Raw genomic sequence first — 13,027 nt, 5'->3', positions numbered from 1 at the left:
GAGAGAAGCAAAGAGAAAAAAGAAAGAAAAGGAGAGAGAAAGAGAAAGGGGAGAGAGAGAGAGAAGCTAAATGTTAGTTGGCCAATGGTAAGGAGGGTAACCATGACAACCAAGATTTAAAAAAACGAAGCTCACAAGTAGAGACAAATCACTGACATACATTAGGCAATGACATTCTTTCAAAACATTTAAAGGTTTCTAATAATGACATCAATGGAGGACATGAGCATATATTGCTAATAAATACAAATTTTTTGTATGTGATAATGTCACATTCACTTTTATCCATCAACCCACTAATATTGGGACAGTTAATTACATTCCAGGAAGCATCTGATTGCAAATCTAGAATTTGTTTTTCACAAAACGTGCCAAAAGAAAACATTAATGGGAATGCAACATTATTCCACACAAGAACTGTATTCATTTAAATAGTCTCCATTTAAGTTGTACATTGTTCCTTTAATGATATAAAATATCTGCAAATTGCAATGAACTGCATAAAAATTTGCACAATTTTATAACACAGCATCAGTTAATAAAGTGACAGAAATGATTTCTTCAAACATCTTTGATAAGTAAGGTAATGACAAACATTATTTATTCAATAGAATATTAAATACATTTTCAGTTTTGGAAAATATAACACTCATTATTATAAATCCACAGAGCATCACCCAATCTATATAGCTAGACAAACCTGCCAAAATATTTGATCATATCAGCCCAATGACATGACAGACACATTCCATTGTCTGTGAACACATATCGATCATGCTCATAGATACTTTTACCTGTGTAATATGTGGATTGTTTAGATTGTTTAAATAAGCATAGTCTTCATGTGGAGAACTTTAAGGCCAAAATCTTTGATAGAATCTTTACCTATTCTTATAAATGACTGATCTAAACAATCCTCATATTTGGGCAAGCAGCAAAGTATTTAGTGAGTTTTCAATTGCAAAATTCAAGGGATCCAGCCAACCTTACACAATTGAAAAATTTGCTAGAACACCTGGCTTAAAGATAATCCATTCCATCCCTACTCAAAAATGACAAAAATGTACACTGAATTCATACAAACACACATAAAAAGTTAATAGTGAAAATGATAACAAACACATTGGTTAAATCTTTTAAATCTTAATTTAAATGATTGGTCTGGTATACTAGGTTAAAAAATGTTTCTTTTTATTTTTAAATAATGGGACCATTAGTGAATCAGCTGTAGGAAAATATCAGCAAACAACTTAGTGAATAAGTTTTGAGTACTGAAAGTCTGTTGAGTACTTAGATGAAATGCATAATATATGAGCCACTTTTCTTCAACAGAAATGTCAGCCTCAACATACACATGGGTATATATTTGGTGTGAATATCTAAGATTAAGGCACTTGGAATAGGTAAATTTCAACTATTTCCTGTGTGTTTTATAACAATTCTTGCCAGTGAAGATGAAGGTGATATTGAGTGATGGAGTAAACAATTGAAAAAAAAATTGGGCTTAACATTGTTTGCCTTGTATAAATTTGATTATTTAATATTAAATGCCAGGCACTCTTCTAGGCACAAGAGTATAAGGAAGAATAAGATGACTTTTTCTGTCCCTTGTAAATTATCAGGGACAGAAACACAAGAAAAGGGTAGTAATTGTGATCTGGTAGGCTTTACAATATAAGGAGTTATAAAGTATTGCAAAACATATAAAAGGCAACCTGAGACTACCTAAACTGCAAGGGCAGGAGAGCAAAAGGGAGGCACCAAGAAAGGTATTTCTGTTTAGCAGGTAGCATCATTACATATTTCTAAAACATGAATTAGAATTAGCCAGATAAGAAGAACACCAGCATGTGAGAGGAAAGATATTGAAAGCTTAGAGGAGGATCTACTCAATGCTCAGAAGGCAAACTCCGTCAGAATTATTTGCCCAGATGGGCCTGTTAAGCAAATATTTTAAAGAGCATCTCAAAATATTTGGAACTATATTTCTTTCTTTGATATCTGCTTGGAAATATATGGAAGGGAGACGCAGAAAGAGAAAAGAGGCAAAGGCCAGAGATATCTATGTTATTTGCAAAAAGTTAAAAAAGCTGAAATCTGTATTTGACTTCCATTTACCTCAAAGTCCTCAGAATTCAACATGGTAGGGTGGAGCTTCAAATCATTTACTTACTCTACAGTGTCTATTTGGCTAGACAATTACTGAAGGATGTTAACTTTCAGGCCTTTAATATTTCCAATCTCCTAAACTACATTTCCATTTCCCCCATAATAAATAATAAATACTTCTAACTGGAGAATATCAGCTGGATCAACCTGTTTGGAAACAATATAGCCACTTCTCAAAACACTAAGAATTGAGATTCCACATGACCCAGAAATTCCTCTTCTTGATGTCTGTCTCAAGGGCCCAAAGGCACTATTTGAAAAACAAACAAACAAAAAAACAGTGTCCTATGCTCATTGCAGCACTAATGACAATAGCTAAGACTTAGAAACAATACAAATGCTCAAGTCTAGATAAATAAAATATGATGTACATATACATCATGTATGGCAACAAATTGCCAAAGGCAACAGAACTGCAGAATTGCTCCACAGAGCTGACTTATGGGGTGGGGGGAGGTTGAGTGGGCAAAGAAGAGGTGCCCCTGGGACACTGATGGAAGGAGCTGGTGAGGAATGTGGTATTGGAATGACATATGCATGAAAATATCATTAACAACATCGTAAATCACAAGCCTCAATAAAATGGGGACAAAAGAAACAAATGGATTTGGTTTCACATAGCCAGGTTTATATTCTGCTTTATTTGTTTACAGAAATAATTACTGGAAAGTTCTAGCACTAATGTCCAAAGAAAGAAAGTGCATAGCTTAGAGCTCTATTGTTTTCTATAATCTTTTACTATGGGGATAGCTGGATGAACAACAGCAACATGGTGTCATGTTTTTAAATATATATATATGTATATATATATACATACATATATATGTGCACACTCACACTAGAGGCAGAAATAACATAGCACTAACTCATGAAGTTTTTAGATTATATAGTATTATTATTAGAAAAGTTATTTCTTTAGCCCACCAACTTATTTTATAAATAAGGAAAGCAAGGACTAAAGTTTAGGTGCAATTTGTTGTTCCATAAGACCAGCTAGTTATAACGCTTATACTTCAATACAGGTTTATGATCTTCTAGTTCAGTATAATTTCTCAATAATGCTACCATCTCTTATGTAGCCTTAAAAATCATTGTATATAGGACAGGGATATAGCTCAATAATAGAACACCTGCTTACATTTTTAAGGTCCAAGGTTTGATTCCCAAGACGCCAAACACACACAATTATACATATCACTATATAGTATAAAACTTCAGAAAATAGTATTCTGTAAAGATTTGTAACATTGAGACCCAACAAACATATTTTAATTTTATGATAGTTTAGTAGGTATTTTACGAATTAGACTCTCCTTAGGGTGCTGCACAAAATGTATTTCTTTTCACACGGAGAAACCATTCATAGTAGAGACCTACTCTTATTATAATTGGTCTTGTAAATAGATCTATGTGATAAATGGCATTATTAGATAATATGAGTTCAAACTTTTTCTGTACTCATTACATACTCAAGGTATTATTTGCATACAGGAACACAGAAAGTGAAATATTTTAATAACAACAATAATAAATCCTGAGTCATTCATTACCAACAACCTGTACATAAATGAAAGGCATTTAAAAAAATGGGATGAAGTATGTATTATATAATTAATTTTGCTCAGAATCAAAGCCATAAAAGAGACTATTCATTGCCTACTGAAGATTTCCTTTTAAACTGCCTCATGATAATCAAGAAGGACATTGTTGGGTCTACTTGAATTTCAAGTCAGGAATGTTCTTTACTGCTGAAGCAAGCATTTCTATTTCAGAAACGCTTCATGGGCCTTCAGATGGTTAGCTAAATATACTTAGCATTCGAGGATGTGTGCATTTTCCAACAATTGCATTAGACGATGCTTACATATGCACACACTAAAATGCTCCTATTTTAACAGAGTCATAAAACCTTTAAAATTTATTTCTCTCTTTGCAGGGTTTAGGGAAAATTATAACAGCTGATTTTCCTCCCCTCACATGAAGATAATAAAAGAAAAACAATTATAAATCTTAAAAGAATCTTAATTATTTTTTTATCAAGGTTAAAATCCTAGGTTTTTAAGTCTTCTCTTGCTTTGTTCTATTTTGACTACACCTGGCAGTGAACAGGGTTCACTCCTTGTTCTGTGCCCTGGAATCATTCCTGGAAGGGCTGGAGGGACCATATGAGTATCAGGGATGCAACCAGTGGCCAGGGGCATGCAAGGCCAGTGCCTTACCCACTGAACTACCTCTGTAACCTTAAAATCCTATTACTTAACTTTTACAAATAGATGCACAAATATCATGTACTTCTCTGTTAAATGACACTTGCTTCCTGAAATGAATCCCACAATAGGGAAAATAAAAACCTTTGTTTTTTTGAGATTATATATATGTATAGTGGTAATTGCAGCACAATGACAGTAAAGATGAGCTGACATGATGTAACACAGGCAAGGTTGTTGTTCAGTGATGTGGGCACCTTGTATTCCCCACCCTTAACTCTTAAACAAGGGAGGCACCACCAAATGGAGGGGGCACCATGTGATGCACACTGAGAAGATACAAACTGGGACTGGAGGAATGAGACCAGCACTTAAAAGGGGATTTTTAACCTTTAATTATGTGATTTTTCAGCTATTTTATGGCATGGAAAATTGAGTGATGGTAGTGATCAGGAAAAAAAGATGATGGCCTTTTTTCATTCTTATTCTAAACTTGGAAAGGCAATTTAATGGGCTGTGATTATGAACATATTTGTTCTTTTTCCCCAATTTCCTTTCATGCAGGAAAAGAAAAGAAATACAGTCTCATAAGATATATATTTTTTCCAAAGGAAAAATATCTTAAATGGTATTATTTTTTTCATCAAGAGTAAAAGATATTGGGGGAAGGAGTTATTTCAGGAGTATAACACTATCTTTAACAAAGGAATGTGGGTAGAAATAATTACAGGAACTCCAATGAAGAGAGCTATAGGGTAGGAGAAAGAAAGGGAAGACAACCAGATAAAGTACATAAGCAAAAACCAAAGTAAAAAATTCTCATCTGAAATTTTAAGTTAAGGTGCTTGGGGTAGAGGGGATGAAAGGAAGAAGGGAAGGGGAAGCTATGTTATAGAAGAGGTAAAGACCATATTGGAGCATCTGAAATAAGGTACACTACAAAAGAAAATGGGAAGAAAGTTTCATGAAATAAAATTTGAATGATAAAATATTGATCTAGATATGATTCAGAATTTAGCTCTGAGTGTTGAGAAAATGTATCAAAAATGTTTAGTTTCATATATTAAATATATCTGATATTACAAATATATTGTAGGTCAGAAAGTAATGGTGGAAATAATTCTTTTGTTTTGTTTTGCTTTTGTTTTTTGTTTGTTTTTTTAATTCTTAATGTCACCTATACAACTGACTGGTCAGTGACCTAGTGAAAACACATACCTTGCTTATTGTGTAATGGAGGTGGAAACAGAATAAAAAAAAATGAGAATATCTAAAAATGTACAAGATATATTTAGATTATTTGCATCATCATTGTAGTCAAACAGGCTGTCATATTGGTACTTATAAATACTGAGGTCCCATTCTTTTCTCCCTTCCTCCTTTCTTTCTTTCAACACCCAGAGGTGCTCAGAGTTTAATTTGGCTTTGAGCTCAGGGGCCAGTATATGGTTGTGGGGATTTTATCCTATTTAACTGTGTGTAAAGCAAGCACTCTATCCACTGAACTCTATCTCCAGCCCAGGTATTTACTTTTTAAAAAGAAAAACAGTATCTCTCATTTCATCTTGAACACAAATCAGAATTGGCTAACATGAATCCGGATTAGAAGATAAATAAGAAAATAAAGAAATGTTTCTCTTCTGATATTTTCATTTTTTTGCTACCTTTGCTGTTTTGAGAAATCCTCACAGGGAAGGAAACCTCATAGAACATGTGTGTGATCAACTGATGAAATGGACACAATGTGCACACTTGTAATAGTCAGGATAAATGTTGAAATAGAGCAATTATAGACAGAAACAATTAAGTGTGAATATCTATGATATTTATCTACCCATAGTACTATCTCAAATATCATGCAAAAAAGTTACACAGCTTATAGAAGCTCAGAATAGAGGATCTCTGCATGATGTGAAAATGTTTAAACAATACACTGAACAAGATTTTGAGTAGCATAGCTCTAAGATTTACTTATAATTCCAATGCAGACACTTTTACAATGATTATTGAGACTGCACTGAGGTATTTCTATTACAACACCCACATAATGACTACAGAGAGATGTCGCCACACACGAGCTCCTAAGACTGCAGAAGCAATACTGGGCAAACTTACCTTTTGTAAAGAAGAATCGCTATGACAATGCAGATGATAAAGACTACTGCAAGGACAGGACCTACAACCCAAATCAAGCCTTCTTCTTCATCTGTAATTGGTTGTGGATCCAGATCCATTGACACGACAGGATCAGAGTAGGGGCTGGTTGCATACATCTTCTGAGAAAAAAAATAATCCATGTTAGCTCCAAAATAATGGCTATTGACAGTGTATTTTACATTAGAAGAAACAATGATTAAGGCATAGTCGATTTGATGTGTGTGTGAAATAATTCTGCAATAAAATGAGAGGTAGGAAGGTTAGAGTAGCTGGAGATAAGGAAGGGGAGACTATAGGGCAGATTATAAGTAAAGGAATTAGAGAGGAAAGAAAGGAACCAAAGAGGATGTGCAATCTGTTTGCTTAGAGGATAAATGGTTTATAATAAAATTATTTTTGATGGTATAAATGACTCCATAGACAGTTCTCATTGGTATCTATATGGTACAGTAAATGATTTTGTGAAGTCTAAAGTTCCAGTAATTAACCCATCACAAATGTTCAAAGAACATGAACACTGAGACAATTGTTTTAAGTGTTAGGTGAAAATTAAGATAAATACACTAGTTCTGTCTTCAAGCCACTACCACTGCAGTAAAACTAAGTTCATAACACTGATAGACCAAACTATCAGTACATAACTAAACATCCAATTATATGAGTAATGTTTAGAACTCTGCGTTAGTAGAAAACAGACCAAACAAATAGAGTTTTTCTTTCAGTTTTTAGTCACACCCAGCAGTGCTCACCGCTCTGTGATCAGGGAAAACTGCTGGCCATGCTCAGAGGACTACATGAGGTGCCAGGAACAAACCAAAATTGGCTGCATGCAGAATTAAGTGCCCTGCCTATTGGCACTCTCTGGGCCAGAAATCTACAGTTTCAAAAGTGAAATCTATTGTCCAGAATATTTATTTAAAATGTATGAACTTGGGGGCATGGCTTTCTACTAAATATATAATTCTTAGAATTTAAAGGAACTTAGTAGGTCCCATTAAATTTTACTGATCAGGAATAAGTATGTTGTTTCCAAGACTGAACAGGAAGAGAATATAAAATGATGCAGGCATTATGAAAATCAGTAGTTTTTCCAAAAAATTTAAAAAGAACTAGCATATATTTAACAATGTGGATCCTGGTTTCCTTTAAAGGAAATGAAATCAGTAGCTCAAAGAGGTATTTGTGAAACCTGTGTTTATTGCTGCATTATTCACAAGATCAAAATTATGGAAATAGCCTAAGTGTCTGTTGATACAAAGTGAAGAAAACATGATACACAAACACAAAGAAATATATTCAGGCATATAACAAAGAAATTCTGACATCTGTAACAACATGGTTGAATACAGAGAATATATGTAAAAAATAGAACAAGAAAAATACTGCATGGTATCTATCACATGTAGAATCTTTGGGCAAAGCCAATTTTACATGAATAGAATATAATTATAGATGTCTGAAGTTGAAGGGAGTGACCAGTGGGGAAATGTAGGTCAAAATGTATAAACCTTCAGGTGTAAAGAAGAATAAATCTGAGGATCTAATATAAAGTATGATAACTCAAAGTAATATTAAGGTATAGTAACCATGAAAGTTGCTGAAAGTCATTTTAAATACATTTACCCACACATAAAAAAGAAGTGATGGATGTGTTATTTTGTGTACTTTTCATATATACAGTTATATTTATCTCCTTTTATTCAATAAAATTAGAAAAAACAGTTAATTGGTGAATATATGGACTTAAGATCTAAACATTTTTCTTTTATAATATTCTATTCTGCTCTTTGTTTTATTCTAATATTTTAATTTTTTTTGGGGGGTGCATGTCTGGCTTTGCTTCGGGAATCACACGTAGAGCCAGGGATTGAACTAGAATCAGTCATGTGCAAGCAAGCACATTACCCCTATACTACCTCTTCAGTCACTAATTTACCCTATTTTAGATGATATTCTCTTGACTTTACTCCCTTCTATATCCTCTTACAATGTTTTATTCGGGACCAGTCAACAAGCATTCTGCCTTGTGCCCTTCAATTGTCTTCTCTCTCTCCCTCATCACCTTTTGTCCAATTCTCTCATTTGGCAAATATAATTATTAGTTACTCCTCATGCTTCCATATCATTTACAGATTTTCCACAGTTGATCTCTTTACAATTCTCTTTTATTGCTCTTTTGTTAAGAGCTTTTAAATCCATCCCGTGCTAAGGTATTTGTTTTACTTTCAGTAATTTCACATCACTCTGTCTTATCTGATAAGGTATTTATTAGATTTAACCATCAATCTTTTTTGTTTGTGATTGGGGGAGTACAGACAATGATGCTTAATTCTTACTCCTGGCTTTGTGCTCTGGGACCGCACCTGGCAATGCTCTGGTGACCATATGTGGTGCTGAGAATTTAGCACTTTACTGAATCAAAGTAGTGCATTCAAGGCAAGTACCCTGCCTGATGAACTAACCTCTCTAGCCCCTATGACCAATACTTTTTTGTTTGTTTTTGGCTACACATGGTGGTACTTAGGGCTTACTCCTATCTTTGTGCTCTGGGATCACTCCAGGTGGGCTTGGAGGACCATGTGGAGTACCAGGGATTAAACCCAGGTTAGTCCTGCGCAAGGCAAGCATCCTATCCACTGTAACATCAATCTGGTACCTCTACTACCAATCATGAAGTGAAATAACTTCCTCATAATTGTTTCTAAACTGAGAAACTCATTCATCTCAGACTTTCATTTTCAATCAAGTCTAAGGAGTTTTACAGTAATTTTACTCTAAGAGCTGCATATATTCTTTCCTTGATTTCCAGATACATCCTCCTTCTAACTTCTCAATTTCTCTCATTCCACCAACATGTAGGAATTGAAAATGATTGGTTTTATCTAATAAAACATGCATAAGTATTTGTATCTCTTTCTAGTGTCCTGTGTACTGCTTTTCTTCATGACCTCATGCTCACCCAAACCATACCAAGATTTCACCCTTCCTCTGACAGTCTCTGTTATCCCTAGAATATCTATCCCAACTTGACCCATAAATCCTCAATAGGTTGGTTTGCTGGGACTCCAAAATTAAGCAGACATTTTTTCCTGGTTCCTACAGACCTTTATAATTTTGTTTTAAACTTCTTTCCACATAGCAAATTCCATCACAGTGAACTTATTGCCTCTATTTCCCAAATAATTATTAGTCCTCTCATAAGTTCCCCCAAATCTAAATCCTACCATTCAGTTTTCATGGCACAACTTAAATGCTGCTTCCATGCAAGATTCTGCTCCTTAATTTGAAGATTATCATTCATTCTAAAAATTGTAGGTAAAAATAAATTAAAAAAATGTAGTCCTTTTCATGTGATCACTGTCATCCCATTGCTCATCGATTTGTTCAAGTGGGCACCAGTAATGTCTCTCATTGAGAGACTTATTGTTACTGTTTTTGGCATATCCAATATGCATGGGTAGCTTGCCAGGCTCTGCCACGCGGGCGGGCTCTCTGAGAGGGGCGGAGGAATCGAACTCGGGTAGGCCACGTGAAAGGCAAATGCCCAACCCCTTTGTCATGTGATACTGGCATTAATTACTGGCATTAATTAACTCTACTTTGGAACTATATTTATTTATAAGCCTTATTTTCTCTAACAAAACTATAAACTTCTGGATGGCAGAGATGTACATGCTACTTGTGCTGAAATGTGTACATTAGCTAGCACAGAACTTTGCACTTTGTGAGTTCTCCACAAATCATTGAGGGACAACACGTTCAATTTTTCAAAATGACTAAAATTGTGAAAGAATGTAATAATTTTTCATGATCAATAATTATTTTAAAATTTTAATCACTGTCTCACTGTCATCCTGTTGCTCGTCGATTTGCTCGAGCGGGTGCCAGTAACATCTCCATTCGTCCCTGTCACGTTCAGGGTCAGGGGAATGAGGCCCATTATTGTTACTGTTTTTGGCATATCGAATATGCCATGGGTAGCTTGCTAGGCTCTGCCATGCAATATTCTGCATCGCTCCCCAGTTTTCCAGTAGTTTGGCAGTCACACCCACAAACTTCTCCCAGTTCCATGTAATAAAATGTTTAATATATTTAAATATTTTAAAATAATATTTGCTTATTTTTTTTGCAAACAATGATATACAAAGCTTCTATTGGCATGCTTTCATATATAAAACATTCAAACACACCCCCAACAGCATGTTTGCTTCCCATTAACCTAATATCCACCCGTCTTTAGCAGAAATAATATATGTCTAAAACATAAATTTTTATATAAACATTATAGTTTGAAATGCACATATAAGAATCAGTGACCCAAATATTTTAATATTTGCATTAAAAATGCAAATATATGGGCTGTTTAGATAGTACAGAGATTAAAACACTTGCCTTGCATGTGATCCCAAATTGATCGCAAGACTAAATATAGTGCCCCTAGAAGCTAGGAGCTCAGAGGTAGGTAAATCCTGATCATCCCTCGGTATGCCCCCAAATAAAAAATAAAGAATTAACTCCCAATGCTCCTCAAAATGCAAATATGCTATATGTGTTATATAACACATATTTGATAACCCAAATCATCATATGATTTATATAATTAGAATTATATGTTTTATGATATACATTATTTTAAATTTTTTTCATTGATATATTGATTTACAGTGGGTAGGGAATTTGCCTTGCATGCCACTGACTCGGGTTCGATTCCTCTGTCCATCTTTGAGAGCCAGGCAAGCTACTGAGAGTACCTTGCCTTCACAGCAGATACTGGCAAGCTACCTGTGGTGTATTCGATATACCAAAAACAGTAACAAGTCTCACAATGGAGACGTTACTGGTGCCCGCTTGAGCAAACAGATGAGCAACGGGATGACAGTGATATTGGTATACAATATTATAGAATTTTTGGGGGAAATTTCTTTTTTCTATTATCTTATATCTTCTCCTCTCTTCTGCTCTCCTCTCCTTTCCACTCCTCTCTCTCTCTCTCTCTCTCTCTCTCTCTCTCTCTCTCTCTCTGTCTCTCTCTCTTTCTTTTATGAATTGAACTCAGTGGTGCTCAATGCTAACTCCTAGCTCTGCACTCAGGAATTAGTCTTAGCAGTGCTTGGGGACCCTATGGCACACCAGGGATTGAATCTGGGTGCACCACATGCAAGAAAAATGCCTTATTCACTTTACTATCTTCAATCCCTGGAAATTTCATTTTTTTTTTTTTTTTGCTTTTTGGGTCACACCTGGCGATGCACAGGGGTTACTCCTGGCTCTGCACTCAGGAATTACCCCTGGCCATGCTCAGGGGACGATATGGGATGCTGGGATTTGAACCCGGGTCGGCCGCGTGCAAGGCAAACGCCCTACCCACTGTGCTATCTCTCCAGGCCCTGGAAATTTCATTTTTAAGAGGAATGTCTATGGCATTTTTATTAAGGCTGTACCAATTTACATTCTTAGCAACACCATATCAGAGTTCTTTTTTCCCTAACACCCTTGCCAATATTTGTTTCCAATCTTTTTAATACAGATCACTTGCATTAATTTGAGGTGACATTTCATTGTGGTTTTGATTTGTATTTCCCTAATATAATTTGGGCATGTAATATGAATTTAAGCACAAACTCAGTAGTTAATTTGGAGAACATATGTTTGTATAAAATGCTAGCATACAATTATTTATTTTCATACTTTACACTGTGTCCAGGAAAAATTCTGATATTTTTAGCTTTTCTACAATATCAAAAGATTAAAATTCTGTGTATTTCCAACCTACTCAGAAGCTAAACCTAAAAAAGAAATATACAGTGTAAAGATTTACACAAAGAACTTGGCAAAGTTACTAAATATCCAAGAAAATAAGATTCTTTATAAAGTTTGTTTTGGTTTATTTTTTCACTCATCTGTTTTGGAGTTCACATTCAAATTTTCTGGCAAACAAAAATAAGCAAAAATTTCTGATTTTACATTCTTTAACATAGTCTTTGAAATAAAAATCTTGGTCAGCTAAGATTAAAATCTAAGCAAATATTTTCTCAAAGTACATAGGAACCAAGACAGAAAAAAAAGTCATATTAAAAATTTTTTAAAAGTTAAAAAGAACACACATAAAATGGTATCAGTGATGCTAAAACTTGCTTAGTTTCTGGTGGGACAGGGGGAGGGAATAGAAAATGTGAAGGTTTTGTAAACTCTAAGCTAACCCTCTGTTCTTGATATGTACAAGGCATTATGCAGACAAGCATGTCTTTATTGGGGAGCTATTTTCTTTGTTAATTATCTGTCCACCCTTGGTGTATTTCAGTACTTGATTAACAGTCATGCAACTCTGAGATTTATAAAAGCGCTATATTACTGCTGACATTATACTTGTCAGAAATAAATTATTTCTATAAATTAAAGGCTAGCTTAAAAGCAGAGATGAAACAAAGGAAATGCAGTCAGTTTTGCAGAGTAATGTAAAAAAAAGTGAAGGAGGGAGCAGTCAACTTAGATAA

The 13,027-nt window shown here is 34.7% G+C and overlaps 1 protein-coding gene across 7 annotated transcripts in view; it reads right to left on the bottom strand.

Annotated features, from left to right (window-relative positions):
- Positions 1-13,027, bottom strand: part of PTPRD (protein tyrosine phosphatase receptor type D) — a 1,592,809-nt gene that overhangs the window by 143,272 nt on the left and 1,436,510 nt on the right. For all 7 annotated transcript variants that reach the window (XM_055135922.1, XM_055135897.1, XM_055135904.1 and 4 more), the window contains one exon: positions 6,492-6,652. In XM_055135922.1, the coding sequence (XP_054991897.1) occupies positions 6,492-6,652 (161 nt within the window). The remainder of the gene's footprint in view (positions 1-6,491; positions 6,653-13,027) is intronic.

Source organism: Sorex araneus, chromosome 1, assembly GCF_027595985.1.
Source record: "Sorex araneus isolate mSorAra2 chromosome 1, mSorAra2.pri, whole genome shotgun sequence".
NCBI classification, from domain to species: Eukaryota; Metazoa; Chordata; class Mammalia; order Eulipotyphla; family Soricidae; genus Sorex; species Sorex araneus.
Note: the sequence above shows the minus strand (reverse complement) of the source record. Positions and strands in the feature narration are given on the sequence as shown.